General features: G+C 48.1%; 10 protein-coding genes and 1 pseudogene across 11 annotated transcripts; 6 read left to right on the top strand and 5 right to left on the bottom strand.

Moving 5' to 3' along the window:
- The first annotated feature begins 1,108 nt into the window (after window positions 1-1,108).
- Window positions 1,109-2,668, top strand: BDV37DRAFT_238982 (uncharacterized protein). Its single transcript, XM_032080902.1, has 4 exons — window positions 1,109-1,315; window positions 1,364-1,593; window positions 1,644-2,451; window positions 2,510-2,668. The coding sequence occupies exons 2-3, from the start codon at window positions 1,378-1,380 to the stop codon at window positions 2,097-2,099; spliced, it is 672 nt and encodes a 223-aa protein (XP_031945500.1). The 5' UTR covers window positions 1,109-1,315; window positions 1,364-1,377; the 3' UTR covers window positions 2,100-2,451; window positions 2,510-2,668.
- Window positions 2,194-3,360, top strand: BDV37DRAFT_190559 (P-loop containing nucleoside triphosphate hydrolase protein). Its single transcript, XM_032079658.1, has 3 exons — window positions 2,194-2,451; window positions 2,510-2,593; window positions 2,643-3,360. Exons 1-3 carry the CDS (start codon window positions 2,288-2,290, stop codon window positions 3,262-3,264), a joined length of 870 nt encoding a protein of 289 aa, XP_031945499.1. The 5' UTR covers window positions 2,194-2,287; the 3' UTR covers window positions 3,265-3,360.
- Window position 3,361: 1 nt separating this feature from the next.
- BDV37DRAFT_190560 (Zn(II)2Cys6 transcription factor) lies at window positions 3,362-6,185 on the top strand. Its single transcript, XM_032079659.1, has 8 exons — window positions 3,362-3,567; window positions 3,628-3,659; window positions 3,733-3,829; window positions 3,882-4,096; window positions 4,163-4,251; window positions 4,304-4,914; window positions 4,975-5,145; window positions 5,206-6,185. The coding sequence occupies exons 1-8, from the start codon at window positions 3,482-3,484 to the stop codon at window positions 6,086-6,088; spliced, it is 2,184 nt and encodes a 727-aa protein (XP_031945498.1). The 5' UTR covers window positions 3,362-3,481; the 3' UTR covers window positions 6,089-6,185.
- Window positions 6,186-7,296: 1,111 nt separating this feature from the next.
- On the bottom strand, window positions 7,297-7,423 carry BDV37DRAFT_t34 (annotated as a pseudogene). Its single transcript has one exon. The product of its transcript is annotated as a tRNA-OTHER (tRNA).
- A 447-nt stretch (window positions 7,424-7,870) lies between these two features.
- On the bottom strand, window positions 7,871-8,584 carry BDV37DRAFT_279127 (putative haloalkanoic acid dehalogenase; the record flags this gene model as incomplete). Its single annotated transcript, XM_032086263.1, has 1 exon — window positions 7,871-8,584. The coding sequence occupies one exon, from the start codon at window positions 8,582-8,584 to the stop codon at window positions 7,871-7,873; it is 714 nt and encodes a 237-aa protein (XP_031945497.1).
- Window positions 8,585-10,769: 2,185 nt separating this feature from the next.
- BDV37DRAFT_268601 (tubulin beta chain) lies at window positions 10,770-12,560 on the top strand (the record flags this gene model as incomplete). The annotated part of the gene is made up of 8 exons (XM_032084211.1): window positions 10,770-10,781; window positions 10,883-10,906; window positions 10,970-10,995; window positions 11,078-11,119; window positions 11,170-11,224; window positions 11,278-11,733; window positions 11,783-12,117; window positions 12,167-12,560. 8 exons carry the CDS (start codon window positions 10,770-10,772, stop codon window positions 12,558-12,560), a joined length of 1,344 nt encoding a protein of 447 aa, XP_031945496.1.
- A 165-nt stretch (window positions 12,561-12,725) lies between these two features.
- Window positions 12,726-14,766, bottom strand: BDV37DRAFT_190537 (uncharacterized protein). Its single transcript, XM_032079657.1, has 4 exons — window positions 14,354-14,766; window positions 14,222-14,269; window positions 14,055-14,093; window positions 12,726-13,985 (listed from the first exon to the last, which is right to left on the bottom strand). The coding sequence occupies exons 1-4, from the start codon at window positions 14,474-14,476 to the stop codon at window positions 12,891-12,893; spliced, it is 1,305 nt and encodes a 434-aa protein (XP_031945495.1). The 5' UTR covers window positions 14,477-14,766; the 3' UTR covers window positions 12,726-12,890.
- Window positions 14,767-15,712: 946 nt separating this feature from the next.
- BDV37DRAFT_238965 (DUF846 domain-containing protein) lies at window positions 15,713-17,060 on the bottom strand. Its single transcript, XM_032080901.1, has 3 exons — window positions 16,767-17,060; window positions 16,356-16,642; window positions 15,713-16,300 (listed from the first exon to the last, which is right to left on the bottom strand). Exons 1-3 carry the CDS (start codon window positions 16,913-16,915, stop codon window positions 16,152-16,154), a joined length of 585 nt encoding a protein of 194 aa, XP_031945494.1. The 5' UTR covers window positions 16,916-17,060; the 3' UTR covers window positions 15,713-16,151.
- Window positions 17,061-17,238: 178 nt separating this feature from the next.
- On the top strand, window positions 17,239-18,760 carry BDV37DRAFT_190396 (HpcH/HpaI aldolase/citrate lyase family protein). The gene is made up of 3 exons (XM_032079655.1): window positions 17,239-17,540; window positions 17,660-17,880; window positions 17,947-18,760. Exons 1-3 carry the CDS (start codon window positions 17,501-17,503, stop codon window positions 18,655-18,657), a joined length of 972 nt encoding a protein of 323 aa, XP_031945493.1. The 5' UTR covers window positions 17,239-17,500; the 3' UTR covers window positions 18,658-18,760.
- A 1-nt stretch (window position 18,761) lies between these two features.
- Window positions 18,762-21,586, bottom strand: BDV37DRAFT_190381 (CCCH zinc finger and SMR domain protein). Its single transcript, XM_032079654.1, has 3 exons — window positions 20,531-21,586; window positions 19,732-20,457; window positions 18,762-19,679 (listed from the first exon to the last, which is right to left on the bottom strand). The coding sequence occupies exons 1-3, from the start codon at window positions 21,481-21,483 to the stop codon at window positions 19,115-19,117; spliced, it is 2,244 nt and encodes a 747-aa protein (XP_031945492.1). The 5' UTR covers window positions 21,484-21,586; the 3' UTR covers window positions 18,762-19,114.
- Window positions 21,587-22,843: 1,257 nt separating this feature from the next.
- BDV37DRAFT_238960 (TVP38/TMEM64 family protein) lies at window positions 22,844-24,935 on the top strand. Its single transcript, XM_032080900.1, has 3 exons — window positions 22,844-23,765; window positions 23,820-24,239; window positions 24,297-24,935. Exons 1-3 carry the CDS (start codon window positions 23,302-23,304, stop codon window positions 24,655-24,657), a joined length of 1,245 nt encoding a protein of 414 aa, XP_031945491.1. The 5' UTR covers window positions 22,844-23,301; the 3' UTR covers window positions 24,658-24,935.
- The last annotated feature ends 73 nt before the right edge of the window (window positions 24,936-25,008 follow it).

Here is a 25,008-nt window from a genome sequence, read left to right as displayed (position 1 = left end):
GGTCCGCATCCAGTACAGAGTACTCCGTTCTTTCAAAATGTATCATTACGAAGTGATATCGACGCAAACCCATGGTACGCTGTACATCTAGAGGGAAGTTCTGCCGGCTCGCATGCCCGCAGGATCAGGATCCATGAGTAGTTACTAGTCTGCCTTCATAATCCACTGTCACACCGCTGCGAAAGAATATTTATCGAGCAGAGTATTCGCCGTCAACATTTTCCTACTGTCACATGACTATCCCTGACGATCTCAATTTTTTTGCTCGTTACCTGGTTGTTTCATAGTCCAGAATGGTTATCTTTGTACAGTCTCTGTTGCGATGCGCCTCATGCTGGCTTTTAAATAGGTATGAGAATCATAGGCTAATAATCTGGGAAGGGAAATCATCATAATGGTAATGGAAGAATGTTGCACGTACTGATACCGATTGGTTTGAGTCTTTGAGTTTCCTTGATGACACTGTCGAGGAGCTTGAGGTTTTGTGGCGAGAAACCTCGGTGCAGGAGGGATGTGTGTTCATGTTGAAATACTGGCTTTGTGATGCCTCGCTTTGACTGTTTTGGAGTTGAGTGTATTAGACTGTTTGTATGTCCTGGGAGTTTCACGGCGTAGACAGGATGTCTTGTTGGCTTGTTTTTACCTCTTTGTAATACTCTCAGATAATACGACTGGATCAGTTAAGTCTATATATAGTTCAGAGAACCGCTTTTGATTATCTGAGTAATAATAGAGAGGAGATTGGAATTGCTCTGGGATTACTCACCGAGTTAAACCAAAGCAATCCGGGAGTGACCGGAGCTGCAGTGTATACCGACTGAGCGAGTGAACACGGAGCACTCACATACTGTCCTCACACTTACCCACTAGTATAGCTGATCATATATACCCTGGTGATTTCAGTCCAGCATTGATTGCGCGGCATTAGCACGCCGTACAGGGGAAAAGGTGATGCCACCAGCCTTGTCTGACTCACGACTCGGTACCGGTGGCGCGGGGAAGGGGTATGGCATCAGATTACCCCAAGTTGAGCAAATGAAGAAAAGAACAGAGCGTGATCTGCAATGGCATACGGCCTGAATTTATCCGGGTATGACTCAACTACCTACTCATATCGCGCGCTCTCCTCTTCACACTGGATCAATGCAAATCTCCCGGTAACCTCATCTAGTTCAGACTCTTCTTTGTGCATTCTCGCTCCAGCCGCCAATTATAGATACTACTAGTAGGGCTCCAGCATTGTATTCAGTGGTGCACAAGAAAGTACCGAGCTCGTCTTTTCAATATTGTTCTCTCATTTCATACGATCTCAAGGGTAAAGCTAGTTTGAAACATACCCAAGCAATCATGCTAATGATCCTAGGTTAGGATCGAAATATGCAGACCACAAGGTTCTGGGCACAAAACGAGGATGCGTTCGGACCTCAGGTTCTAGGTTGTCGCGCAGGCTTTGACTTCACTGTCTACTTTGAGGAAGTTGTATTCACCATTTCCCCAGCGTCGTTACTCATATGCTGTTCCCTGATCCGGTGGGATTATTTGCGCTCCCATGACATTGTCACAAACGCTGGCACATTGTTGACCCTCAATCTGGTAAGTCATCTTACGTTATAAGGTCCTATGGCCTAGCTGACTTGAAATAGAGTGGTTGGGGCGTCCTATCTGCTTTGCGCATTGTCCTTCTGGTTCTCTGGACGCTACCATCGACCCCCAAAACATCAGTAACCATCTCATCCCAAATTTTGAACCTAATATCTTCTGTACTTGCGGGGCTTCCATCATGGCTAGAGCATCGTCACTTCTTCAGACCCTCCGCTGTTCTCTCAGCTTACCTTTTCTTGACATCTGTCTTTGACATTGCAATAGCACGAACCTTGTGGCTGGCTCTCCCGGGTAGCTCCATACCTGGCATCTATTCGGCCAACCTCGCGTTGAAGTTGGTCCTTATCGTGTTGGAATCGCAAGACAAGACAGACTTGCTACGTGTTCGCGATAACTATCCCGCAGCCGAAAGCACTGGCGATATCTTTACCCGCACTGTTCTGGTAGCTGAACCCGGTTCTATTGCGGGGGAACGGGCATCAGTTGTCTATCGATGACCTGACCCTTGTACACGCTATACGCTGCCCAGAGATGGCTGACACTCGTTTTGGACCTTGTCATTTCCGGACTAGCCGTTATTCTCGCAGGTATTGCCATTGCTGTGCAAGGTTCGCTAAGTACTGGGCTAGTCGGACTTGCATTGGTCAACCTCATCAGTTTGGCTGGCAACGTGAAGCTCCTAGTCATGCAGTGGGCGCTGCTGGAGACATCACTTGGCGCGGTGGCCCGCATCAGGGCATACGAGAGCATCACGCCATCTGAAGTCAAGTCTGATGAGGACCGGGAGGTTCCTACCAACTGGCCACGTCAAGGAAAGGTGGAAATTGTCCGAGCATCGACACGGTACTCGTAAGCCGTCCCATTCGGACTGATTCGTCTGCGCCTTATACTAACGGTGTTGCTGTAGGGATGCTGGTCCACTCGCCCTTAGTAACCTCTTGTTGTCGATCCCAGCCGGGAGTAGAGTCGGAATATGCGGACGCAGTGGGAGGTGAGTAACGCTGTTTCTTCACCTGCCGGCACTGACCATATCATCACAGTGGCAAGACATCGCTCTTTTCTGTCCTCCTACGGATGTTAGACTTGCATAGTGGTTCTGTCATGGTAGATGGCATCGACATCGCCATGATCCCTCGAGCCAAAGTTCGAGCCCAATTAAACGCGGTCCCTCAGGAGGCTTATTTCTTGCCGAACACCTCTATTCGCGCAAGCATTGACCCATCTGATCGCCTTGGAGATGATGAGATTATCGCTATCCTCAAGGAGGTCGAATTATGGGAACCCCTCGGTGGTGAGGATAACATAGCAGTCCTCGACCTAGTCCTTAGAGATGGGCTTCTCTCACACGGTCAACGACAGCTGCTTTCACTCGCCCGCGCACTGGCGCGACGAGTGGCGGCTGGCAACATCCTGCTCCTAGATGAAGTAACCAGTCATCTGGACCGGAGAACGGAGGAGACAATAAGACAGGTCGTCCGTCGCTGCTTTTCTGGGTATACAGTCATCTCCATAGCGCACCGTCTGGAGACCATTGTTGATTTTGTCGTTGTGGTGGTGCTGGATGCAGGGAGAGCTGTTGAAGTTGGTGCACCCAATGAGCTCTTGTCTCTGTCAACCTCCACATTTAGGCATTTGTATGAGAAGCAAAAGTTGAGCGGCTGATGAGTACATGGGTTGTTGATATGATGAGCACTCCGGGAGCACTCATAAAAGCGGCGGCATCCCAATGAGGCAACCAGGCGGGATCTGCCAAAAAACCACTCCACTTAACTATTAACTTCTCTTCCGCGCTCCTCCTCAGTGTTAATCCCTGGGCGATCTTTATGGGCCCCATTAATACCATATCTCAGGGTCAGACTGCTAGTACTATATCAAAGTGATGACAGAGCCTCAGAATAGCAAGCAGGTCGGCCGCCGGAGGCGACCGAGGGTTCCCGACGCTTTACGGAAGAGGGCCGCACAAGCGTAAGACTAATAGACACACATGCTCTATATCTGAAATCTAACAATTCACCTTCATATCAGATGCAACCCATGCAGATATCATAAAGAGAAATGTATGGGCCTAATTCCATACACCAATTTTATTTTATTTTATTTTATTTTTGTTACAGTTGCTAATTGCTCCAGGTCAGGGCGGTATGCCTTGCTTGCGATGCCAACGGTACAAAAGAAACTGTCAATACAGCCAGGCCCCTGCGCAACCAGCCAGTAATGGCAACACAAGGTCTGATATTTTGTCAGAAAGTTGCTTGATGTCTCAACTTACATTACTATAGAGCTAGCACCTCCCCGCAACGGGACTCTGATAAGGAACGATGTCTCGAGAGGATAGTGCGACATTTCATGGGCGACATATCATTTGAGCCATCAAACCTTCAGTTCGTGGCGGACGCTCTGGAGAGGGACCGAGTAAGCTCAAGAAAGCCTTCAACCCTAATTCCAGGGTCCAGCGAGCTCTATTCCATTCATCCCCTTTCCACGAGTACGATGAGTAAGTCATGGTGGACGTAGCTTTGCTCTCCAGATGCCGAGTATCTTACCTCCATCCCGTGTACAGTCTACTCTGGGGAATTCTCTCACAGGAATTTCTCACGGATGATCCGTCGAAAATTACAAAGCCTGGGAAACGACCCCGATGACAGCATGGTACTGCTCGTTTACTCCATATTCTCATATGTATGCTGACAACTATATCTAGACGGGTGACTCCCATGACCCTTTCCGTGCAACTGGTCTTCAGTCTCCTAGCTCTATTGTTGCTTCAGCAAGAAAGTATTTCCCGCCGCGACATATTGCAGATTTTTTGTTGGAAACATTTCTTGAATATACCCAAACGAATTATTACTATTTCGACGAAACGGAGTTCCGGCAGAAGTTAGACTACTACTATACCGAAGATCGATACCTAGATATCAACGATGCCGGCTGGATCTGTACCCTTTTCATGACGTTCGCATCTGGGACTCAGTTCGCTTACATGCATGCTAGCCGACCCCCATACTTGCAGAGTACGTCCGGCGAAGATCACCTACCTGATGATACTATTGGGCTGGCACTCTATAGGTTCTCATGCCGCCTGATTCCCGATCTTATCACCACCGCCTCCGTCGAAACTGTCCAGGCGTTCTTGTTATTCGGAGTTTATACGATGCCGATTGATACCTCCGGCCTTGCCTACACTTACCTTGGGCTTGCCATAAAGATGGCTATCCAGAATGGTATGCATCGTCAGTTTGGAGAGGAAGGTCTAGATGCGCGCACCATTGAGTTGCGGAACCGTCTTTGGTGGTCTGCATACGCACTGGATAGGTAAGAAACAATACAGTAACTCTCGTTATGGTCACTATTCTAACTGTATACCAAATATAGACGGATCAGTATCCTCCACGGACGCCCAGTCTCCGTGTCCCCAGCTGAGATAGACTGCGACATGCCTAAAGACATACCCGAGCTGCGTCCCTCTGGCCGAACCACAAATCTACCTAATATGACTGCCACTCTCCAGCTGACTGAGCAGCTTGCGAAGGTTGCACCCATCGTGTAAGAAACCTAACTTCTAGCCAAGTCGTTCCCTCTGCTGACTACCTTTAATGAATCCAGATCCCGGCTGAGAAAGTGCCCGGTGGAACTACATCAAATCTATCTTAAGCAGCTCCTACACGTGCGTGATGAACTCAGGAGCTGGTGGGCCACACTGCCCGAAGATGTGCACTGCCGTGACCTTGATCCTTCCAAGCCGCTTTTCCGCTATAATGTCCATTTGGAAATGACATACGCTACGATAATCATGTACATAGGTCGCCCCTTGATTCTTGCTGGCACATCAAGCTCATCGGCCTCTGCTGAGGACCGCTCTGGTTCAGCCGTAGATGCTGGTGCAAAGCTGTGTTTTGACTGCGTTCAAGCCGCTCTCCGGATCGTCGAGCTATGCCAATTGTTACAGGACACTGTCGGTGTAGCACGAGTTTCATATACTGAATTTAGCTCCTGCCGTGCGGCGCTATTGGCCATTATCGCCCAGAATTTGAACACACGAACAGAACGGTTACGTGGGGCACTTACGCAAGGCATGAGTTTGATACGCCGGATGTGTATTGGCCTCCAGTCGGCTCGTTCAGAAATAGCAGTTATCGAGGCACTTGAGCGCGCAGCACGGCGTCTAGACAGCCGAGCCGAAAATGAAGACACAGACCCTGGTGAATCGGGCGTCGGATACAACCAGTTTAGACGCTGGGCTATGCTATGGCAATCCGAGACTCCTCCATCCAATGTGGGGGACGAATCTGAACCTATTGGGCTCGAAAATTCGCAGTTGCCAGCCGGATCTTTTGACGGGTTCTTTTCTTCTTTTCCTCAAGAGCTTGGAGCTTTTGCATCTTTCCCAGAAACAGGGATGCAGTTCGGTGAAAGCTTGCCGACCATGCTTTGGCCTGATGACTTATCACTACCGGCGTTCCCTCCAAACCCAGATGCTCCCGTATGACGGCGACCTATGAGGATAGTACTAGGCGCTCGAGAGGGCCCAACTCTTTGCTCTGTGTGAATTTTTCACGGCAATCTCAGGTTATGTAAGTCACAAGGCCAGAGCTGTTAAGTTGGTGCCTTGTGACAAAGGCATGATTGATTGAACTTACGGTCAGATAAGTGAGATCTGGTGACACAGAGTTACTACTGAGATGAGCCCTTCATTTTTGTCCGGAACGAACAACCCTGGGAATTTTACGCCGGCTTCCACTGGGAAAAATAAAGGATCAGTTGAGGAGAATTCTTGTATACAATACCATGAACGGGATCGTTGCAATCGACTAGCGTCGGATGGTTCGACCACTTCCGCAAAGTCTATCCTCAATCTTGTAGACGATTGAGTGTGTACGGCTAACAGTTGAGACACATTTCACTAGGTGTTCAGCTACAAAATACGAGGCAATCTAAGGGCATCGAGAGCTTCTTTCCCACGTGATTTAGAGGAAACCGATTAACCACAATATCAGAACAACGAGCATTGGCACAGTCTCAATGTAGCCGTCCATCCAGACAAAATCGGTTTCTTCTATCCCTGATCAGGGGTTGAAACTGGACACCGCGGGAAGTTAAAGATAAAACAGGATCTCATAGTTGAATAATTTATACTACCATGGACAAGGATGTAGGGGTTATCCTCGGCACTTCGCACAGGGATTGAATAGAGGTCGAGAAGCAAGCCGGGTGCTCGTACCCGAGTGGCTATGGACTGGCCACAATTTTTTGGCATCAACCCCAGGTCTCGGTCCGAGTTACTGTTCTCTATCTCTATCTACAATAGCCCGTACTATGCCATGGCATTGGCTCTCTTTGTGCTACCTCGAGCGGGGTAAGCATATGAATCTCTGTTGATATGGATGTTATAAAAGCGGTTGATTTGACCATCATCGTCCTGCGATAGGCTATTCGAAATATTGAAGCTCTTGGAAACTAAACTCCCCATATACCTGCTGACATCGTAATCCTGCCGGTTAACATGTCGGTTCTGCCAAATCTAAAAAGCCTTGGCTTCTGGGGCATAAATTGTTGACAACTGTATCTCTCATGGCAAAATTCAAGAACAAAAGGTGTTGGATAATGTAACCACTACACAATCTGCAATATCTTCACCATTATAGTAGCATATTTTACAGACCTGGGGGAAATAAAAAAAAAAGTACAAAAAAGAATTGAGGCACACCCGATTTGAACGGATAACCTTTCGATCTGGAGTCGCTGTGAATTTGTTAGAATTAAGTTCAAGACATTGCTTGGTTAAGTGTGTACTTACAACGCGCTACCGTTGCGCCAGCGCCCCAACAGGTTGAAATTTTCCAAGATTTTAACCTATATCAATCTAGGAAGAAGGAGGGCCATGTTTTCGGGTTTTTGTATAGACATACGGTCACATACCCACTACATACCTACGTATGCTCAACAGCTTCACATATTTACATGAAATCGCACCAATCATAGGTCTCTGGCCAGCTTCGCGTTCGAAATCCTTGTTAATACTTCTGGTATAGTATATTCGAAAGTATCTTCAATCCAACTTAGGCGAACTAGCTTTCCCGTGGCCTTTCCGACAGCGCCTGTTGGAATTGTACTGATACCATGGGCCGTACTATGTAGACACTATATATAGCAAAGGATGGACTACATTTACTACGTTCGTGACACTGGCCTTGACAAGGAATTAACATTTCAATTATGATCTTATCATCAAGAAGTTTGCCCTGGTGGAAATCAATGTCAAGTTAGCAGTCTACAACTCCCTCTCGACAGCATCAGCCATATCTCCAAGCGTATCAAACTTCCAATCATAAATCTTATCCTCTAAATTCCCCATCAGAGCCCCCGGCCTCTCAATCCAGGAAGACTTGAGCCCCATCTTCTTCGCAGGATGATGATCATGGAATTGGCTCTGCGCCGTCTGAAGCACCTGTTCCGCTTCGACCCCAAACTGCCCCTTCACAGCCTTCAGCATATACTCAAAGTTAGCCAGGTTAGGCTTATATGACCCCACATCTTGCGCCGTGATGATCAAATCAAATGGAAACCCCTGCAAGCTGCCCGCATTGGTCTTCTGGAACGACTCCCGGTCCACATTCGAAAGCACGACCAGCTTGTAGTGTTTCGACAGACGCTTCAACGCCTCCACGGTATCCGGGAACGCAGGCCACTGGCCGACTGATTCGCCGAAATGTTTGCTTTCTTCTGAGGTGGGTGGGTTCAAGCCCAGGCGCGAGGCGATCTGCGGGTGGATTGTGGAGAGGAGTTGTGAGTAGGGCATATCTGGGGTCTTGGTTTGTTGGGCTTTTTCGAGCTCAGAGTAGAGCTCAAGGTAGTCTGCCCGTGTTATTTGCGCCTTGTTTGCCGTTAGCGTTGGCTGGATTGCGTTCCACACGCCGGTTTCCCAGTCAATTAGGGTACCGTAGACGTCGAAGGAGAGAAGGCGGTAGTTGGTCAGTTTGGACATGGTGGTTTGTCTGGAGGTTTTTGATCTTGGGAGGACAATGGATTGATATTCGTCTTTAGATGACTTTGTGTTGTTCTTCTCGTTTGGGGGAGGGGGCGGTTTATATGTACGATAAGCGACGGTCTGGATGTTCATATTCTAGTCTTTAGCTCGGGTACAGTTACCCGACCGGAATTCACTGCGGGGAATACTTTGCGACCCCCGGCTTGGTTTCATCGGTTGCTTGTGTGCCAAGCTGCTAGTCGTTGTCTCTTTACTTGAAATGACTTATGTCATGAGCCACTGGAGCAATGTCCCGGTCTGGATGGGGAGAAGGACTCGGGAAGCTGTCCGGGTCGATGTTTGAGAATAAAGCCAGCTACACACACACACGCTTTCTAGATTTCAATCTGGGCAAACAAAACATTCACTCCGCACATATTTGTGTATCGCTAAGTCTCAAGATTACGGTCATTCTTGAGCCATCTGTATCTTCTATGCCCCGGATTTGGCTACCCTTAGCTTCAAAAGCTCTTTTTACGGCCGTGGATTCGCTAGTCTGTCTGCTACTCGCTTCAAACCAGTACGCAAGATTGATATTACATCCCTCAAGTGGCCCCAAACTTCTTTTCCTCAGCTAAAATACCCTCTAGAAGATCACGAGCAGGAGAACTGTCGTGAAGAGGAGTGTTGTCTGCAAAAGCATTGGAATCTTTCCGCTCCGGCTGATATCGTGACTTTCTCAAAGAAGGCACAGACTGCGGACTACTTCTTCAATGACGGCTCTCTTCCTCCTGATAAAGCTTACCAGCATTTTAATACATAAGATTGACCTCAATTCCATAGTGTTTAAACGAGGCAACTGACTGATGGGTTTTCTACATGGATGGGTGACGCTGCACACATTATCGTGTGTAATGCAGTTTATTGATGAGCTATCCCGCGAAAATATTGTAGAAAAGACAGTACGTTTTATCACACTTAGTATTATACAGAGTTCTGACCTTTCCAGGCTCGCGTAGGCGACATTCTCCATATTAGACTTGGTACTCTGACCACGAAATGTCCACAGTTCATAGAGAACCTTCGCGGCAAGCGCAAGGGAACATATCTTGCTTTTGACAGGCCCGATTCCAGCACCTTGTTAAAAGGACTGCGTCGGATACTTATCTTCAGGGAGGAGCATATTTTCCCGTTGATGGAGGCGTTTGAGAAAGCTTTCTTGAAGTTGAGACGGTCATGAGTTCATAAGAACATACACATATAGTATTTTATGAGGTTTTCAGGTTAAGTACGCTGTGCTTCAGGCTCTTTGGTCTAGCCTTACTAAATCTAGGCTGCAAATCTATCCGATCTGTATGAAAGCATGCTGATCCCTATGATATCAGATTGGTCTCATTTCTCAGTGCCGTTTGCTGGCAGTCTTGGGGGTTGGTAACCGTTAAGCCACGACAGGTTAGCGTAAGTATTTATCCATCAACTAGGGTCCTCCAGGTATTGTATTGTCTGATCCCGGTCGAACTCTCTCACGCGTTCTCAAATACGTAGGAAAACCAATAGAGCGGTGAACAACATCCATATACATTCGTTGTTGTCCTTTTGTACCAGTCCTTGGAGTCAATTGGAAACAAATGGCTATAAATTATAGAACTGCTCGGGTACCCGTGGATCAACATTGAATTTGATTTTGCTCTGTTATTGTTTGCTCCTGTCGCTTATACGTCCTATTCTGAACCGGATTGAGTCGTTGAGTTGTCAAGAGTATGGCCTTTGAAAAAACCAGGGGGAAAAAAAAAAAAACAAAAAAAAAAAAAAAAAAAAAAAAAAAAAAAAAAAAAAAACAGCAACAGCGGATTCGAGGCAAAGTTGGGACTAGTGTACTTTGGGCCCAAGGCTGGATGAATCGAATGAATCCATAGGCCCAGGCGAATTCGCTCAAAAAGAAGGTGTCAAAATGCCGTTAGCACCAAACGCACTGCTTACTTACGACTTTACAATCGCCTGACGGACACCTGACGGACGGATCACGATTTCCCCTAACTGCTTTTTGTTTTTCTTCTCCCAATAAATCTTCCCGCCGCTTCTTCGTTGCCCAACATCACCTTTCCCCCCGTCTTTCTTATCTCAATCCCATCTTCTCCTTGACAATCCCTTTTTCTTACCCCCTAATACCTTCTTGTATCGCAATACTTCATCCTTCTCCACAATGCGTGAGATCGTAAGTTTGTTTGGAGCAGTCACGGAGCTCTTCTTTTCCCCACTCTTCCCCCGCCGCTCCATCTCCAACGTGAACAACATAACAATGCTAACTCCCTCAAGGTGCACCTCCAAACTGGCCAGTGTGTAAGTAAAATCATGAGCGATATACTCTACAAGATAACTGAGTCGTCGCGCTCTCTTTTTTAGGGTAACCAAGTTGGTACCGCCTTCTGGTAAGTTCACTGTTGATCTATCCTTTTCACATGCTCAACAGGCAGGGTGTCCTTAATGGAATGCATATTGACATTACTCTAGGCAAATAATCTCCGGCGAACATGGTCTCGACGCGTCTGGAGTGTGAGTAACATGTTCTATGACGTGACGGACTGCTCCTAATCGAGTCTCAGGTACCAGGGCTCTAACGACCAAGAACTGGAGCGGATGAATGTCTATTTCAATGAGGTTGCTAATCACCCCTAAATCGTGTGTACTACGGCCGCTCATCAATCCACTAGGTCGGCAACGCGAAATATGTTCCCCGCGCGGTCCTCGTGGACTTGGAGCCCGGCACGATGGACGCCGTCCGTGCTGGTCCGTTTGGACAGCTTTTCCGACCGGACAACTTTGTATTCGGCCAATCAAGCGCGGGAAATAACTGGGCAAAGGGTCACTATACCGAGGGTGCTGAGTTGGTTGATTCTGTTGTAGATGTGGTTCGTCGTGAGGCCGAAAGCTGTGACTGTCTGCAAGGATTCCAGATCACACACTCCCTTGGAGGTGGTACTGGTTCCGGTATGGGAACTCTTTTGATCTCGAAGATCCGTGAGGAATTCCCGGATCGCATGATGGCCACATTCTCGGTGGCGCCTTCGCCGAAGGTCTCGGATACGGTGGTGGAGCCATACAACGCCACATTGTCTGTTCATCAGCTGGTGGAGCATTCCGACGAGACGTTCTGTATCGATAACGAGGTGCGAGGTCATTACTGTCATAAGTGACAATGTGTTCTAATCAAGTTAGGCCCTCTACGACATCTGCATGCGCACCCTGAAACTCTCTTCTCCTTCCTATGGTGACCTTAACCACCTGGTCTCGGCAGTCATGTCTGGTGTTACTGTCAGTCTTCGTTTCCCTGGTCAGCTCAACTCAGACCTGCGAAAACTGGCTGTGAACATGGTGCCCTTCCCCCGGCTGCATTTCTTCATGGTGGGCTTTGCACCACTGACCAGCCGAGGAGCCCATTCATTCCGCGCCGTCTCAGTGCCTGAATTGACCCAACAGATGTTTGATCCCCGAAACATGATGGCAGCTGCTAATTTCCATAACGGCCGCTTCTTGACTTGCTCCGCGATCTTGTACGTTTCCTCCGCAGTTGATGATTTGCAAAGACTAACTATGATTCAGCCGTGGAAAAGTCTCGACGAAGGAGGTCGAAGATCAAATGCGTGGCGTCCAGACTAAGAACAACCATTATTTCGTTGAATGGATCCCGAACAACATCCAAACCACGGTCTGCTCCGTGCCTCCCAAGGGCCTCAAGATGGCTTCAACCTTCATTGGTAATTCAACATCCATCCAGGAATTGTTCAAACGTATCGGCGACCAGTTCTCTAGCATGTTCCGTCGCAAGGCATTCTTGCACTGGTACACCAGCGAGGGTATGGACGAGATGGAGTTTACGGAAGCGGAAAGCAACATGAATGACTTGGTGTCGGAATACCAGCAATATCAAGAAGCCTCAATCGATGATGAGGAGTATCCGGAGGAGTATCCTGAGGAGGAGGCCGAGGAACAGTAGTTATCTCGCCACTAGGTGTGACACGAGTGGGAAATTCAGGACTCTCCTTACATCTTATTACATACTTTGATAATGATAGTGCAAAAGTTGCTGCCATCGTGAACATTTTACCTTCTATCCGGTCTTGACGTGCTCTGGGACTTCCAATAGCTCTTTATGATGAAATTCTGTGTGCATAGAAGTTTCACGGTATATAATTTGCAAATACTTGGTAAGTCAGGGCATGCTTAACTATAGGTGATCTGGAGGAGCACTCAAACATCCATCGCTTATATGTAACCATACAGATACCTACCCTCACATGGGTTCAAAGGCTGGTTCAGCTTGCTGTCAACCAGATACCACTCCGGCAGACGTTGACGAGCTAGGAGGGGGACGTCTTTCTGCTGGACCAGAGAGAAGTTGCCTTTTTACAATGTTGATGGTCTCTTCCAGAGCCGTATTTCGCTCCTGCAGTCGGCGGCATTCTTTGCAACTCTGAGATTGACTTGACTTGAGTTGTTGATCTAATTTGGCTATTTCGCCCCTAGCTTTTGATAGCGTTGCTTCCAGGGATTCCTGGCTCTTTTTATATGTGTCGATCTCGCCATTAGCTTTCGATAGCTCTGCCTCCAGAGATTCCTGGCCCTTTTTGTATGTGTCGAGCTCTCGTGTTTGCTCCGCAATAAGTTGCTGAGCGGACTGGTAAGAATGAGCATCAGAAATCAAGTCGAGAAGAGCCCACTTAATGAGCTCGCTCCCTTGTCTCTCAGCGAATTTTGGCAGCAATTCATATGATTTTTTGTGATCTGCAATAGATTTCACAAGGCTGGACCATAGGTCGTGTGCCGTGCCCGAACCCAGACTTTCTATTTGCGTACTGGCCGGTGGCGGCTGCGAAGCTTTAGAAGGCGGGTTGCTAGGATTGGCTTTGGGTAGGCTGATACTTTGCATCGCTGCAGTGGTCGATACAGGCTTGCTATTGTGAATAGCGCCCAGAACCCTCTCAGTGCCCTTGGCTTGTCTAGTCCGGCTAGGGGACTCCGGAGCTGTCTTATCAGACACACTTGTCTGAGAGCTTGTGGCAATCCTGCGATTTTGAGATATCAGCGGTATCCTCGCTGCTTGAGCATTATTCTTTGCCAAGGAATTCGCCGAACTTCTTGTTCGACCATTCACAGGGCTCGTCTGCATGCTTATTAGTATATTTATTCGGCCCTGGCTAGACGGGGGGTGACATACCGGGCCACCATCTATATCAATATCTCCGCCAAATGAAAATTCTGAACCCTCGCCGTCTTCGTCAGGCGCATAGGTCGAATCTTTCTCGGCCGTTTTAGACTGTTTATTGGCCCGTTCATTGACGGAGCGCTCGTCCGTGTTTGGTCGTTTGTTTGGCTTATTGGTCTTGAATGGGAGTGTCGTTCCATTGCTAGCAGTATTGGTCTGGTATAAGACAATAGGATCGGTAAGCAAATGATGTTATTGTTTTTGGCCGAGGGACGGAATGCACACCATTGCGTTGCCCCTAGTTTGTTGGTTCAATTTCATATCCTTGTCCAGGTCAGCAAACCTCTTCAACCAAACAACCCAGCAAAAACATTAGCCAGAGAGAAACCAGCAGAGATCAACGAGGTATATCTCAATGAAGCAATACAAAGAAAGGGGGAAGGAAAACCCACCGAATAAGCCTTTGTCAAAGCCATATAGGATCGTCGCGGAAAGTATGTCTAGCAAGAACGTAATCTATATCAGCAACCCTAACATACTCAAAGCAAGGGTACCTGAACAACAAGGAAGTTGACAAAACTCACCTTCTGAAACTGAGTCCAACGAAGATGCTTATTCAGATCACGCAGTCGCAATAGACGAAGTCGTTCTTCTGTGGTCCAGCGACCACCGCTGCTCAATCGGCACCTCTTTCTTTTGGTCTGCATTTAGAAAGAAAAGAAGAATCAACCAGAACTCAAGGATGAGACAGTGAGATGGAACGCTGGGTTTTATACTGCGATGCTGTGACCTGTGCTCTGAGAGGAAATGATCCTTTCGGTTTGGTTATCATAACGTTATCATAATGTTGTGTTAATGCTTCTCCCGGGTATTCTTCCCATAAACTCACTTGGTAATTTGTATAATTGCTTTTTTTTCTTTATCTTTTCTTTGTCAAAAGTACAAGGCTGCAAAGCAAAACAAACCCAGAGAACAGACCCATGCTATGAAATGAAAAGAAAAAAAAAAAAGACAATGGTTGCCTGGAGCCTTGTGCTCACTCCCTCACAATCCACACACCATTGTAGCCTTTCACGAGTCATGACTTCCAAGTTTTGTCCCAAAGTACCAAAATAAGATTCAACCAGGAGCGAGAGGTGCCAAGGGTCACAGCGAATAGAAGCATGTTGTCCTTGGATGTCAGGAGAGAACTGATACGTGGCTGATGGGACTAGGACTTAGCTTCCTCAGGGGACGGAGGATAGGAATAGCGGTTTGGCCTGTTTTGGGAGTTGTGCATGTGAGAGTTTTAAGGGGGATTTTGTACGGAGTGGGATTGACTTTTGTATTCTTTTCTTTTTTTTGTGTCTTTGGTCTCGTGAGATTCGTTCTTGAGTTGGGTTGATTTGAATTTATGTGACCTGGATGATGATAGATAGTTAGTTAGGGCTTGGGTATGGTATGTTCTAAGTAGTATACACGGAGTATACATATTCATGTCTTACTTCGCTATTAGGTATGCCAGCACTCATAATGAGATTGTCTATCCTGAATCCTATTTTTTTTTTTTTCTTTGTTGACTGACAGCCTCGTAGGATGGCTATGGATACTAGATCGAAATAACCCCAGCCTCGTGTTGTTCTCAACGTTTAATCCTTGTCAGTAGGCTGACGCTAATGTACTGCGGCACAGTCACCCCTTATTCCATTCCCTGGCATAAGAATCCTGAGAGACGTGTGTATTAGTTTCTCAGGCGAGTGCTTTTTTTGTTATTTTTGTAAATGGATGGGTAGGGTTGCATTGACTTTTTTGTTGTGAGTTGTGAGTTGTGCCTTTTGTTGGGATGTAATAGATTTCGAAGATAGAGGGCGGGAGACTCTCGGTTAGAGATCAGTAGCTGTTTTTCTTCTTCTGTACTGTTTGTTTGTTGATAAGGATTTTGTGGGCAAGTGGTGGAGGTATTCATTGCAAAATAGCAGGGGTCGATTTCGTGATCTTTGTGTCCCTGGGAAGACAGTCCTAGTGCGGTGATGAGCCTAATAGCAAATCCTTTTAAGTTGAATAGGTTGTTTTAGCACCTTTTTCTTGTGGAATTGCATCTTGTAGAGTTGACAAGTCACATAGCTTGTGCTAATCATTGTAGTCACGCAGCATTAGAGTCCATTCCTTGTGAGAAACGAGGCCCATGCTTTGAGACTGAGCTCAAGCCCTGGAAAATCCCTCAAAATGACTGATGGTATTAAGATCAACAGGTATAAAAGAGTGAGATACAAAACATGTTGCATTCATTTCATGTTGAGAGGCCTGAGCATACATAAAGCGCACGTGATTTGTAAAATACATCCAGATGTATCAAGGGAGGAACGACAACCATACAATGCACAACGTTCAAGACTGGCTTGTTTACTTGAAGAGTCTGCCCAGCAGACCCCCCGCGATGTTGTTCACAATTCCTCCAGACAGTGCCCGGTTGGCGAAGGTGGACGCTTGGCTGAAGCGATCGCACCGGGAGAAAGCAAGGGTATTGGTGATTGTCAAGACGAGGGCAATAGCTATGTCGATTAGTATCAGAAACCACAGAGTCACAGAAGACAAGACACTACTCACCAACCAAGCTCAACCAAATAACACTGCTCAGTCTAATGATGGCCAAAATCGCCAGTCCAACCCAAAGCGCAGGCGTTACATACAAGCTAAGCCAAAAGAACCTCTTATCTGTAGCTGCGACCGTACGAGTTGTCGGGTCCGAGGATTCGAACACCCAATGCGAGTCACCACTCGCGGTGTTCACTTCGTTCCACCAGCGGAGACCCACTAAGCGACGTCCGGCAATGTTCTTGAGGTAATAGAAGTCTGCTGCGAGGAGAAGCAAGGTGATGATGAAGACCAAGATACTGTAGATTCAGATTAGATTGGATTGGCCATGTACTCAGGGGCAGAAATCTCCGAGATAGTCCACGAGGGGTCGACATTATATTGGAGGAGGGAGCTATGCAAGAACAAAATAAAGGCACATACAAATTCTTAATAAACAGCACCCCGAATAGGTACATCAGCAGGGCACTGAAGCGGAAGCCCAGGAAACAAAGCAACGTAATCGGATGCGCACTCAGGCGCCAGTTAAGATCACCCTGCTGGGGTTCAGGATTGAGGGGTTGTTGCTCCATGTCGACGGAGGGGAAATCTTAGTATCTAGGAACGGGACGAGTAAGAACGCCAGCGACAAAGACAGGAGCAATTACGCTCACTTCGCTCTTCTTAAGAAGAATAGTTGACAGGGCGGAATGAATGCGATGATGTTGCGTGTCTCCATGGCCGGGCGGTGAGCGAGGACAGAATGCGGGCGGTGGAGCTTTTGATACGCGGTTATTTATGTAACATACGGATTGCTAGTTTGATGGACTGATAAGATGATCTCTCATGTACATACAGACCGACAGAACATCAGTACAAACGAATCATAATGTGGACGCAACTCACACGTGGTGTGAAATGTCAGAAGCTCGTTTCAATTGACCGGGACACATCATATTCCCCCTTAAAATAAGCTTATAGATGTCTCCACTGATCTCACAATGTTGAAATCTAGATTCCGGAGAAGCCTTTATGCCCTCGTTGCCGAGGGAGGAAAAGACTGACTTCTCAACTGCCGCCAGTCTTTGCTCTCCTCACCCCTCTGAAATAGTACTGCCGAACTAAAGGGAAGCGAGATACACACAGAGACTCTTTGAATCGCTCAGTATCTAGCGACAATGGCGTCCAGAAATACGCTCCGTCGCGCATTGCTCTACAGTACGTCCTTCCCAGGCAGCTCTTCCCCGCATTTCACCTCGTCCCTACAAACCAGAATGATTGCAGGCGCACCACATCGCTCACACCCAGACGACCCTCGCTGACCCTAAATAACCCAGTCCCGGGCTCATCGCAGCGCTTCATCGACAAATCACGCACATTAACAGCCGACTGCGTAGCCTATGACCTAGAAGACAGCGTGACTCCGCACAAGAAAGCGGAAGCTCGTTCCCTGGTGCGGAGAGCTCTCGACCAGCCCGCACCCTCAGGCATCCGCGAACGAGCAGTCCGCATCAACTCCGTAGACAGCGGTCTAGCCCTCGCAGATCTAACAGAAGTGGTAAGCCCATGTCTTCTAGATTCGGCTTGTTTTCTTTCCAATTCCACCAGCTCACAGAATAAACAGCTCCAGTCCCCCAATCTAAGCACTATCGTCATCCCGAAAGTCAACTCAGCTTCCGACCTAACATTCGTTAACGACGTCATCACCCACACGCTTTCCCAACAGCCCCAATCCCAAGATGCTTCCTCACGACCTCCGATTTCTCTCCTGGCTCTCGTTGAGTCGGCCAAATCCCTAACCAATCTGACCCAGATCTGCGCCTCCACGCCACTTCTGCAGGGTCTCATTTTCGCCGCGGAGGATTTCGCCCTCGACCTCAGTCTGACACGGACCCCCGATCTGACTGAATTTCTCTTCGCCCGGTCTATGATTGCTACTGCTGCGAGGGCGGCGAATCTGCCTTCGACTATTGATCTTGTCTGTACGACCTATAAATCGACTAAGGGTGATGGGTCTCCGCCGGCTGTTCTGGAAGAGGAATGTCGCGGTGGCAGGCAGTTGGGATTTAATGGGAAGCAGTGTATCCATCCTTCTCAGGTGCCGACTGTACAACAGATCTTTGGCCCAGACTCGGATGAGGTTCAGTGGGCCGTGCGGGTGACTATTGCAGATGACAAGGCGGCGGCGGCGGGCCGGGGTGCTTGGACGTTGGATGGCAAGATGATTGATGTCCCGGTTGCTGAAAAGGCGAGGGCAATCGTGAAGAAGGCCGAGGCCTGCGGTTTCAATGTTGAAGAATTACGCGAGAAGTGGCGCGACCAGGAGCCCGAGTAAATATTACTCTCTGTTCCCATGTTAAACAATAGTCTTTAGCTTCAAAATCTCATCAACACTCAGGAGAAAATTACCAATGGATACGTATATTGAAATAATGTTGTATTACTAGCCAGCCTCCGTGTTGAAGAAGGAGAAGGGGACGGACAAGGAGGAGGCCAGAAGAAAGCTGATGCTATGCACAGGAACAGATGATAAGAGATTTATCTATTTCATTCCCTAAATTCCTGCATCCTTTCATATACTTGCTGGAATTGATGTCCACCGGGGACTTGCGTTCAGACTGCGGGAAATCCACCACCGGTTGCAATTCCGCGTCTTAGACAATTGGGGGTGGAAGGTAGGCACACTATGGATACCGTAACATATCACGGAGGCGACTTGTAGTACTCCGTACAACACAAGTACTATTCCTTCCACTGAATTCATAAATTGGAAGGCTTTTCTCAAGTGTGCTTTAGTGTTTCACTTCCAAATCCTCCCGCTTCAACAGCTGAATCTTGCCCATCGTTAGCACGGGTGTGTTCCCACCTGCACCGGCTTTTGCATCAGCACTGTCTTCTAGACTCTTCGCTAGAGATCTGTCGTAACTCGTGGGATCGATGCCCAAGATCCCACCCACATACCCTCCCCTTTCTCCAGGTACGCTAAATTCACGGAATAGGTATTTCCACTCGTTCAGCCAAGCCTTGACTGCCTTTCCTATCTTGTCTTTCCCATTCTTAGAATGGTGGCCTGTGCCTGTAATGGCATAGACAACACGCCGGCCTTCATTAGCATGTTTGAGGAGGATCTTCTCCAAATATTCAATTGCTTCCTCGGGGTGTAGGCCATGCAAATCTACATAGAGCTCTTCCAAGGAATCGTCCAGACCGGCATTGACTATGTGTTTATTTCGTTCTTCGTATAATTGCCGTGCAGCTTCTCGATGGCACTTACGCATAGCTTCGTTCTCCGCCTGACCCCGCAGAGATAGAGCTTTTGCCGCCCTAGCATCATTACGATTCCAGGCTTGGGCCGCACTTATGAAGACAGTCAGCTTACTCGAATCAGGGTGCATCTCGAGACCCTTACCTTTGGAGAAACTTGTTCCTTACTGTGCCATGGCGGATGGCTTCCGTACGGTATTTGATATATTGCTGGTTGGCTCGCGAGCCTGTCTCAAGCCAAGGGATGTTCTGCGGCGGTGGTATAGACTGAGCAGCGGCGCTGTTCTCGCGGCCTTTGGCTCCTTCTTTGTTTCTGGATGTGGTCTTGCCCTTCCCAACTGCGGGAGATGGAGACATGCGTACGACATCTGCTAGTGAAGTAGGCACACTATCTTTATTGGAATTGGCTTCACGATTATGCGCGCCACGTTTACCATGATGTTTCTTATTTTTGGCGCTGACAGCAGCAAGTGTAGGAAATGCATCTGGGTCATCCACGGACGGGGCGGCCGGGTTTAATTCACGATTTTGATGCCTGCTACCGGGTCGGGAATGAGGGCGAGACCCTTGTGTTGAACTTCCATTTCGTTTGCCTGTGACAAGTTGCATTGATTGCGACACGCCTTTGGGCCCCATTAGACCCGATAAATGAGATGGGTATTTGCCAATGTATTGGCCCGCCCATTGATCACCCACTCCTAGCGTGGATTGTAAAGGAGGGAATGCTTCGGAGGCGCTATCTACGTGGAATTGAGGACCAGTCGAGCCTTGGTGGCTGCCGTCCGTCACGCTGAGATTGGCGACGAGCGCTGAAGGATCATGTGAAAAAGGGCAACCATCGCCAGCCAAACAATTGCCCATAACCCAGTATCTATAAAGGGAGGGTAACATCGTCAGTGCCACTGTCTGTTAGAACATGTCTACAAAGCCCTCGTCAGACTCACTTGCAAAGATGATTGGTTAGGTCATGGCTAAACCGGCAATCTGCGCGGAGACATTGGCCAGTAGACAACCAATACTTGCAGACCACTGGGCTACGGATTTGGCCTGGGGAACTTCCAGGTTTGGCTTGCTCCATTGCCATCGATTTTCCAACAACCACACGAGTGTCATCCGAGTGATGGACAAACCCATCCCCATCATGACCTTGAGACAAAGACGCAATTGTCGCACCTAAGTCGTAACTGTTTGCCTCGAGGGCAGCTTCTATCTCATCGTTTGTCCTTTTATCTCCGAGCACTGTGCGCAAAATATCATGGGGACTCATATCCGGGACAAATTCAGCGGCCGTAGCGCTGAGACCTCCAATGGCACTCAGTGTCCCGACAGAAGAGGTGGTACTGTTGGCATCGTCGGCTACCAGCCAGTCCACATTGCTGTCGCTACCAAAATCACCATAGAAGTCGGACACTTGGGTCTGGTCGGAGAATTCGTATGCGTTTAAATTCGGGGAGTGAGGGATCGGCTGGGCAAGAGCGAGTCTGGGCGACGGGCGCGGGGAAGTAAATGGTGATACGGTAGAGGACAGTGCCGGTCGCGAAAAGCCGCCTCGTGAATTAGGAAGCCAAGAGGTACTCCCCGGGCTCGTTCCTAGATTGGAATGGGGTGACAACGGCGTCGACGAACGGCCCATCTGCCAGGGGGCAGGAGATGAGCGGCGAATGACAGTATGTCGGGGCGGAGGAGGAGAGGAACCCGGAAGGGAGCGATTTCGATGCCTCCATAGGACGTCCAGCACGGCATTTTCTAAGGACGATCCCGACAAGGAGGTCTTCTCTCGCAGGAAATCCTCAGCTTTCTCGGCCTGTTCTTCCTCGTCGAAGTCTTGGCCTTGGAGGGATTGGAGGCAGTCCTCAAGAAGCTCTTCTGAAATCATGCTGAGTGGAGGCGATGTCATGCAACTGAGGGGTGTTGATAAGAGGGCAGAGATACGCGGTGTAAAAGGGGCGGAGGGAAATGAGGGGTAAGACAGTAGGTTGAATAGAGGACAAGAATGAGATTGTGCAACACCACCACAAACTGAGAAGGGAGTTTAATATTCAGCGTTCATTGTTCCCTGTCTAAAGAGGTGATCCAGTGTATGGTCATGGATGAAACGAGATGTTAGATGAGAGATGTTAGCAGGATGCGACAGGAAACGTGTGGTAGACCATAGGTAATCGCATCACATCTGAGCAGGGAACGATCAATCAGGGAAGAACAAGGGGACATCCAAGAAATAAAGGAGAGAGAGAAAAAGAAGAAGAAGAAGTAACTTAATGGGAAAAACGAGGAAACATGCGAAGAAAAAGCAAGGAAAAAAGAAAAGAAGGGAGAGGGAGCAAGGAATTGTCGGGTGTAGACTAAGTCGTAAGTTGGGGGAAAAAGGTACGGGTACGGCTGTCAAGGTGGGAATTAAATTGGGGGGGGGGGGAGAAAACAGATGTCTGATCGAGAGCTTGACCTTTGTAGATTATTTGTTCTCCAACCTGAGGCTGTGGCTCCAATCCAACCACCAATTCGACCTCCCCTCTCGATCTTCTCACCCGATTGAGTGAAGCACTAAACCAGAATGGAAACAGGTGTCAATATCCAGGATGGATCCATTCGATTGATATTGACGAGGCGTTACAGACTATAGGAGAAGTTTGAAATGAGCTGTGTCTGTTCTATACAGGTCTTTTGTTTGTTTTTCTGCTTTAGTCTGTTTATTTTCTGGACCCGATTGATTATTCCATAGAGTTTGATATATCAAGGTACATATATAGCCTTTTACCTTTTTTTGACTCCCCTTTCCCGTCCCACAGAAAATCGCTGGGTATGAATGTGGGGGGAAAACTTCTTGAGCTGCTGCTGCCTTTCCATGAAATCTAGACTTGATGGCAACAGGGTCTTGGCACGGGCGATAACCCAGCAGGATCACTGGTCGATCTGCCGATACATACATATACCCACCCATCATGGATCACGAACCTTGGATGCAGGCTGCATACAGGCAAGTACCCTGAAAGCAGGAACTACTTTTGCCTTCTCTCTACCATATTGAAGAGGAACAAAGTGTTCTTGATATAAATTAGTATAGTATATCTCCTAAAAAATAGTCTGGTAGGTGGAAAGAACCAAGCTTCTGTAGGCAGGTCATAGTACGCATGTCTGACACTGAGTACAATAATACCGTACTGAGGGTACTCATGCGGTAATGGTGTGACTTCATACCGTACAGTCAGCAGCTCCATTAATTAGTTAGTTTAACCACCAGCCTAATAGCACAGCCTCCATCTCACTCTCAGGCAGACAAACTGTCATTGTCTTTATAGGGGCTCTATGCCACGTCTCAGCCGTTATCATAGGCTTTTATCTATCTGCGATCGTGACTGAAGGTTCATCATGGCTGCTTAGCTTTTTACCTGGTAAATCTTTCTTCCATTTCCCCAACAATTCAGGAACGCCTTCCAGCTATTTGGACTTTGTTGCAAAACACCGATCCCTTTCCAACTTCCCATGTATCCGCTCACGCTGGGGGCATAGATACGCCCTCGCTAATTGATCAACGGCTAGTAACGTGGCGATCTATCGGGGACTACCTTCCAATTCTAAAAAAGCAACAATAAGATAATCGTTGGTGTTACGCTTACACTTCCACTTAACCGTCGAACTCTATCGGCTTGCGAATACTTGTTCTCGGGCTGTCTCTCCGGCTTCGGAATCGCAATACACTCTCTTATATTCCTGAAAGATGCCTGCCGACTATACATCTACCGCCCGGGCTTTGTCCCTCCCCACCTCGCCTTCAGAGTCACTTTCACCCGCGGACAATGATTCGTATCCGCCATGGAGTCATTTGGCATCCGGCAGGAGCAATCCCGCCAACCCCTCCGAGCCTCGTACCCTCTGGAAGCAGGTCGCTCATCGCTTGAATGAAACATCGCAACGAATGATGGCAATTTGGCGGAGATTGAGTTTTTGGCAGAAAGTAGGTGCTGCTGCTGCTGCTTTGCTTGCCAATCTCCTCGGAATTGGATTCCTGGTTTTCACGGGCAAAGTCTTCATATGGCTTGGCCCTGTAGCAGAGAAATGGGAGAACTCAGCGGGGGCATACATTGTCCTCTGGTTATGTGTATTCTTCGTCTCCTTTCCACCTTTGGTGGGGTGGTCTACCTTTGGTACCATATCTGGCTACATCTTTGGCGTATGGAAAGGGTAAGACTTGCGTCTTTATCCTGGTCTTGACCGGCCCACTGACGTCCTCGATAGATGGTTTCTCTATGCGTCTGCGACTGTGCTGGGATCTACGTGCTCCTTCATTGTTTCTCGGACTATCCTGTCTAAGTTCGTCAATCGAATGATGGAGCGTGATAAAAGATTCGCAGCTCTTGCGTTGACGTTGAAGTATGACGGGCTGAAATTGCTGTGTATGATTCGTCTCTGTCCTTTGCCGTACTCAGTATGCAACGGTGCTGTTTCAACCTTCCCGACCGTTCAGCCATTGATGTATGGACTTGCCACGGCTATCGTTACACCTAAGCTTCTTGTCCCAGCCTTTGTAGGCAGCCGAATCCGTTTACTTTCCGAGAAAGGAGAGGAGATGAGCGCAGGTTCTAAAGCCATAAATATCGGCAGCATCATCGTAACCGTTGCGATCGGCATTTTCACCGGCTGGTACATCTATAAAAGGTGGGCCGTCAACGACTAGTTTACTTTGCGAAATTCGAAAGCTGACATAGTTTTTAGGACTATGGCACGAGCTAAGGAGTTGGAGGCTCAGGAAAGAGCCGATATACGTCGATCCTTGCAGGCCGATCATGCTGACCGTCGCCCTCACCATGCCTTCTCTGAGGACCCGTATGTCAACACTGCCGCCACAACTCTTGCTCGTGACGAGGAGGAGCGTCTCGGATTCCATGATTTCGATGACGATAATGTTGATCTGGCCATTGACGATGACAGCGGTGGCGAGAACTCGCCCAGACTTCAATCCCAGGGCCACTACCGGGATGAGTTTACAGATAATGATTCAGACGACGTCTTCAAGAATGGAGACGGCGGTGAGGGGGAAACGTTTGGCCTACATACACACGTGCGGAAGAGCTGAAGCTCGGAGCCGCATTTGCTTTCTAGACACTGCTTGCGATAGAGGTAATTCCCACGGTTCATGTCCTATAGGTTTCCTACCGATGGCGTGAATCGTTTATGCGATACTGAAAGTTTTGGGGGAGTTTGGCGTTCTCGGTTGTCCAGGCCCATACCCCAATCTCCCGTCTGTAATCCTATCGATTTTGAAACGAGCTCTGTTCACATAGGCGTCGGTAGGAGAAGCGAGATCACTTATAGAGAGTAGAGAAGGGTATATACATACACATATGCACATATGCACACTGCAGATTTCTGGTAGCTTGCCTGTGTCGGACACAGCTGCTTTTGTGAGGGTGCTCAGGGTTTGTTT

This window comes from Aspergillus pseudonomiae (assembly GCF_009193645.1).
Source record: "Aspergillus pseudonomiae strain CBS 119388 unplaced genomic scaffold BDV37scaffold_7, whole genome shotgun sequence".
In the NCBI taxonomy this organism is placed as follows: domain Eukaryota; kingdom Fungi; phylum Ascomycota; class Eurotiomycetes; order Eurotiales; family Aspergillaceae; genus Aspergillus; species Aspergillus pseudonomiae.
This window is presented reverse-complemented; position numbering and strand designations above follow the sequence as displayed.

Bases quoted from the DNA above. Each gene is read 5' to 3' on its own strand.
- BDV37DRAFT_190381 (XM_032079654.1), bottom strand. From the start codon at position 21,483: ATGACATCGCCTCCACTCAGCATGATTTCAGAAGAGCTTCTTGAGGAC. The intron at 20,458-20,530 runs GTGAGTCTGACG...CTCCCTTTATAG, and splicing joins CTAACCAATCATCTTTGCAA to ATACTGGGTTATGGGCAATT. The intron at 19,680-19,731 runs GTAAGGGTCTCG...TGTCTTCATAAG, and splicing joins AGGAACAAGTTTCTCCAAAG to TGCGGCCCAAGCCTGGAATC.
- BDV37DRAFT_190537 (XM_032079657.1), bottom strand. From the start codon at position 14,476: ATGCAGACCAAAAGAAAGAGGTGCCGATTGAGCAGCGGTGGTCGCTGG. The intron at 14,094-14,221 runs GTGGGTTTTCCT...GACCTGGACAAG, and splicing joins CTTTGACAAAGGCTTATTCG to GATATGAAATTGAACCAACA. The intron at 13,986-14,054 runs GTGTGCATTCCG...GTCTTATACCAG, and splicing joins AAACTAGGGGCAACGCAATG to ACCAATACTGCTAGCAATGG.
- BDV37DRAFT_238960 (XM_032080900.1), top strand. From the start codon at position 23,302: ATGCCTGCCGACTATACATCTACCGCCCGGGCTTTGTCCCTCCCCACC. The intron at 23,766-23,819 runs GTAAGACTTGCG...CGTCCTCGATAG, and splicing joins ATCTTTGGCGTATGGAAAGG to ATGGTTTCTCTATGCGTCTG. The intron at 24,240-24,296 runs GTGGGCCGTCAA...CATAGTTTTTAG, and splicing joins GGCTGGTACATCTATAAAAG to GACTATGGCACGAGCTAAGG.
- BDV37DRAFT_190396 (XM_032079655.1), top strand. From the start codon at position 17,501: ATGGCGTCCAGAAATACGCTCCGTCGCGCATTGCTCTACA. The intron at 17,541-17,659 runs GTACGTCCTTCC...TAAATAACCCAG, and splicing joins CCGTCGCGCATTGCTCTACA to TCCCGGGCTCATCGCAGCGC. The intron at 17,881-17,946 runs GTAAGCCCATGT...CAGAATAAACAG, and splicing joins TCGCAGATCTAACAGAAGTG to CTCCAGTCCCCCAATCTAAG.
- BDV37DRAFT_238965 (XM_032080901.1), bottom strand. From the start codon at position 16,915: ATGGAGCAACAACCCCTCAATCCTGAACCCCAGCAGGGTGATCTTAAC. The intron at 16,643-16,766 runs GTATGTGCCTTT...CTGAATCTACAG, and splicing joins GTGCTGTTTATTAAGAATTT to TATCTTGGTCTTCATCATCA. The intron at 16,301-16,355 runs GTGAGTAGTGTC...TAATCGACATAG, and splicing joins TATTTGGTTGAGCTTGGTTG to CTATTGCCCTCGTCTTGACA.
- BDV37DRAFT_190559 (XM_032079658.1), top strand. From the start codon at position 2,288: ATGCAGTGGGCGCTGCTGGAGACATCACTTGGCGCGGTGGCCCGCATC. The intron at 2,452-2,509 runs GTAAGCCGTCCC...GTGTTGCTGTAG, and splicing joins CGAGCATCGACACGGTACTC to GGATGCTGGTCCACTCGCCC. The intron at 2,594-2,642 runs GTGAGTAACGCT...ATATCATCACAG, and splicing joins ATATGCGGACGCAGTGGGAG to TGGCAAGACATCGCTCTTTT.
- BDV37DRAFT_238982 (XM_032080902.1), top strand. From the start codon at position 1,378: ATGCAGACCACAAGGTTCTGGGCACAAAACGAGGATGCGTTCGGACCT. The intron at 1,594-1,643 runs GTAAGTCATCTT...GACTTGAAATAG, and splicing joins CATTGTTGACCCTCAATCTG to AGTGGTTGGGGCGTCCTATC.
- BDV37DRAFT_190560 (XM_032079659.1), top strand. From the start codon at position 3,482: ATGACAGAGCCTCAGAATAGCAAGCAGGTCGGCCGCCGGAGGCGACCG. The intron at 4,097-4,162 runs GTAAGTCATGGT...TCCCGTGTACAG, and splicing joins CCTTTCCACGAGTACGATGA to TCTACTCTGGGGAATTCTCT. The intron at 4,252-4,303 runs GTACTGCTCGTT...AACTATATCTAG, and splicing joins ACGACCCCGATGACAGCATG to ACGGGTGACTCCCATGACCC.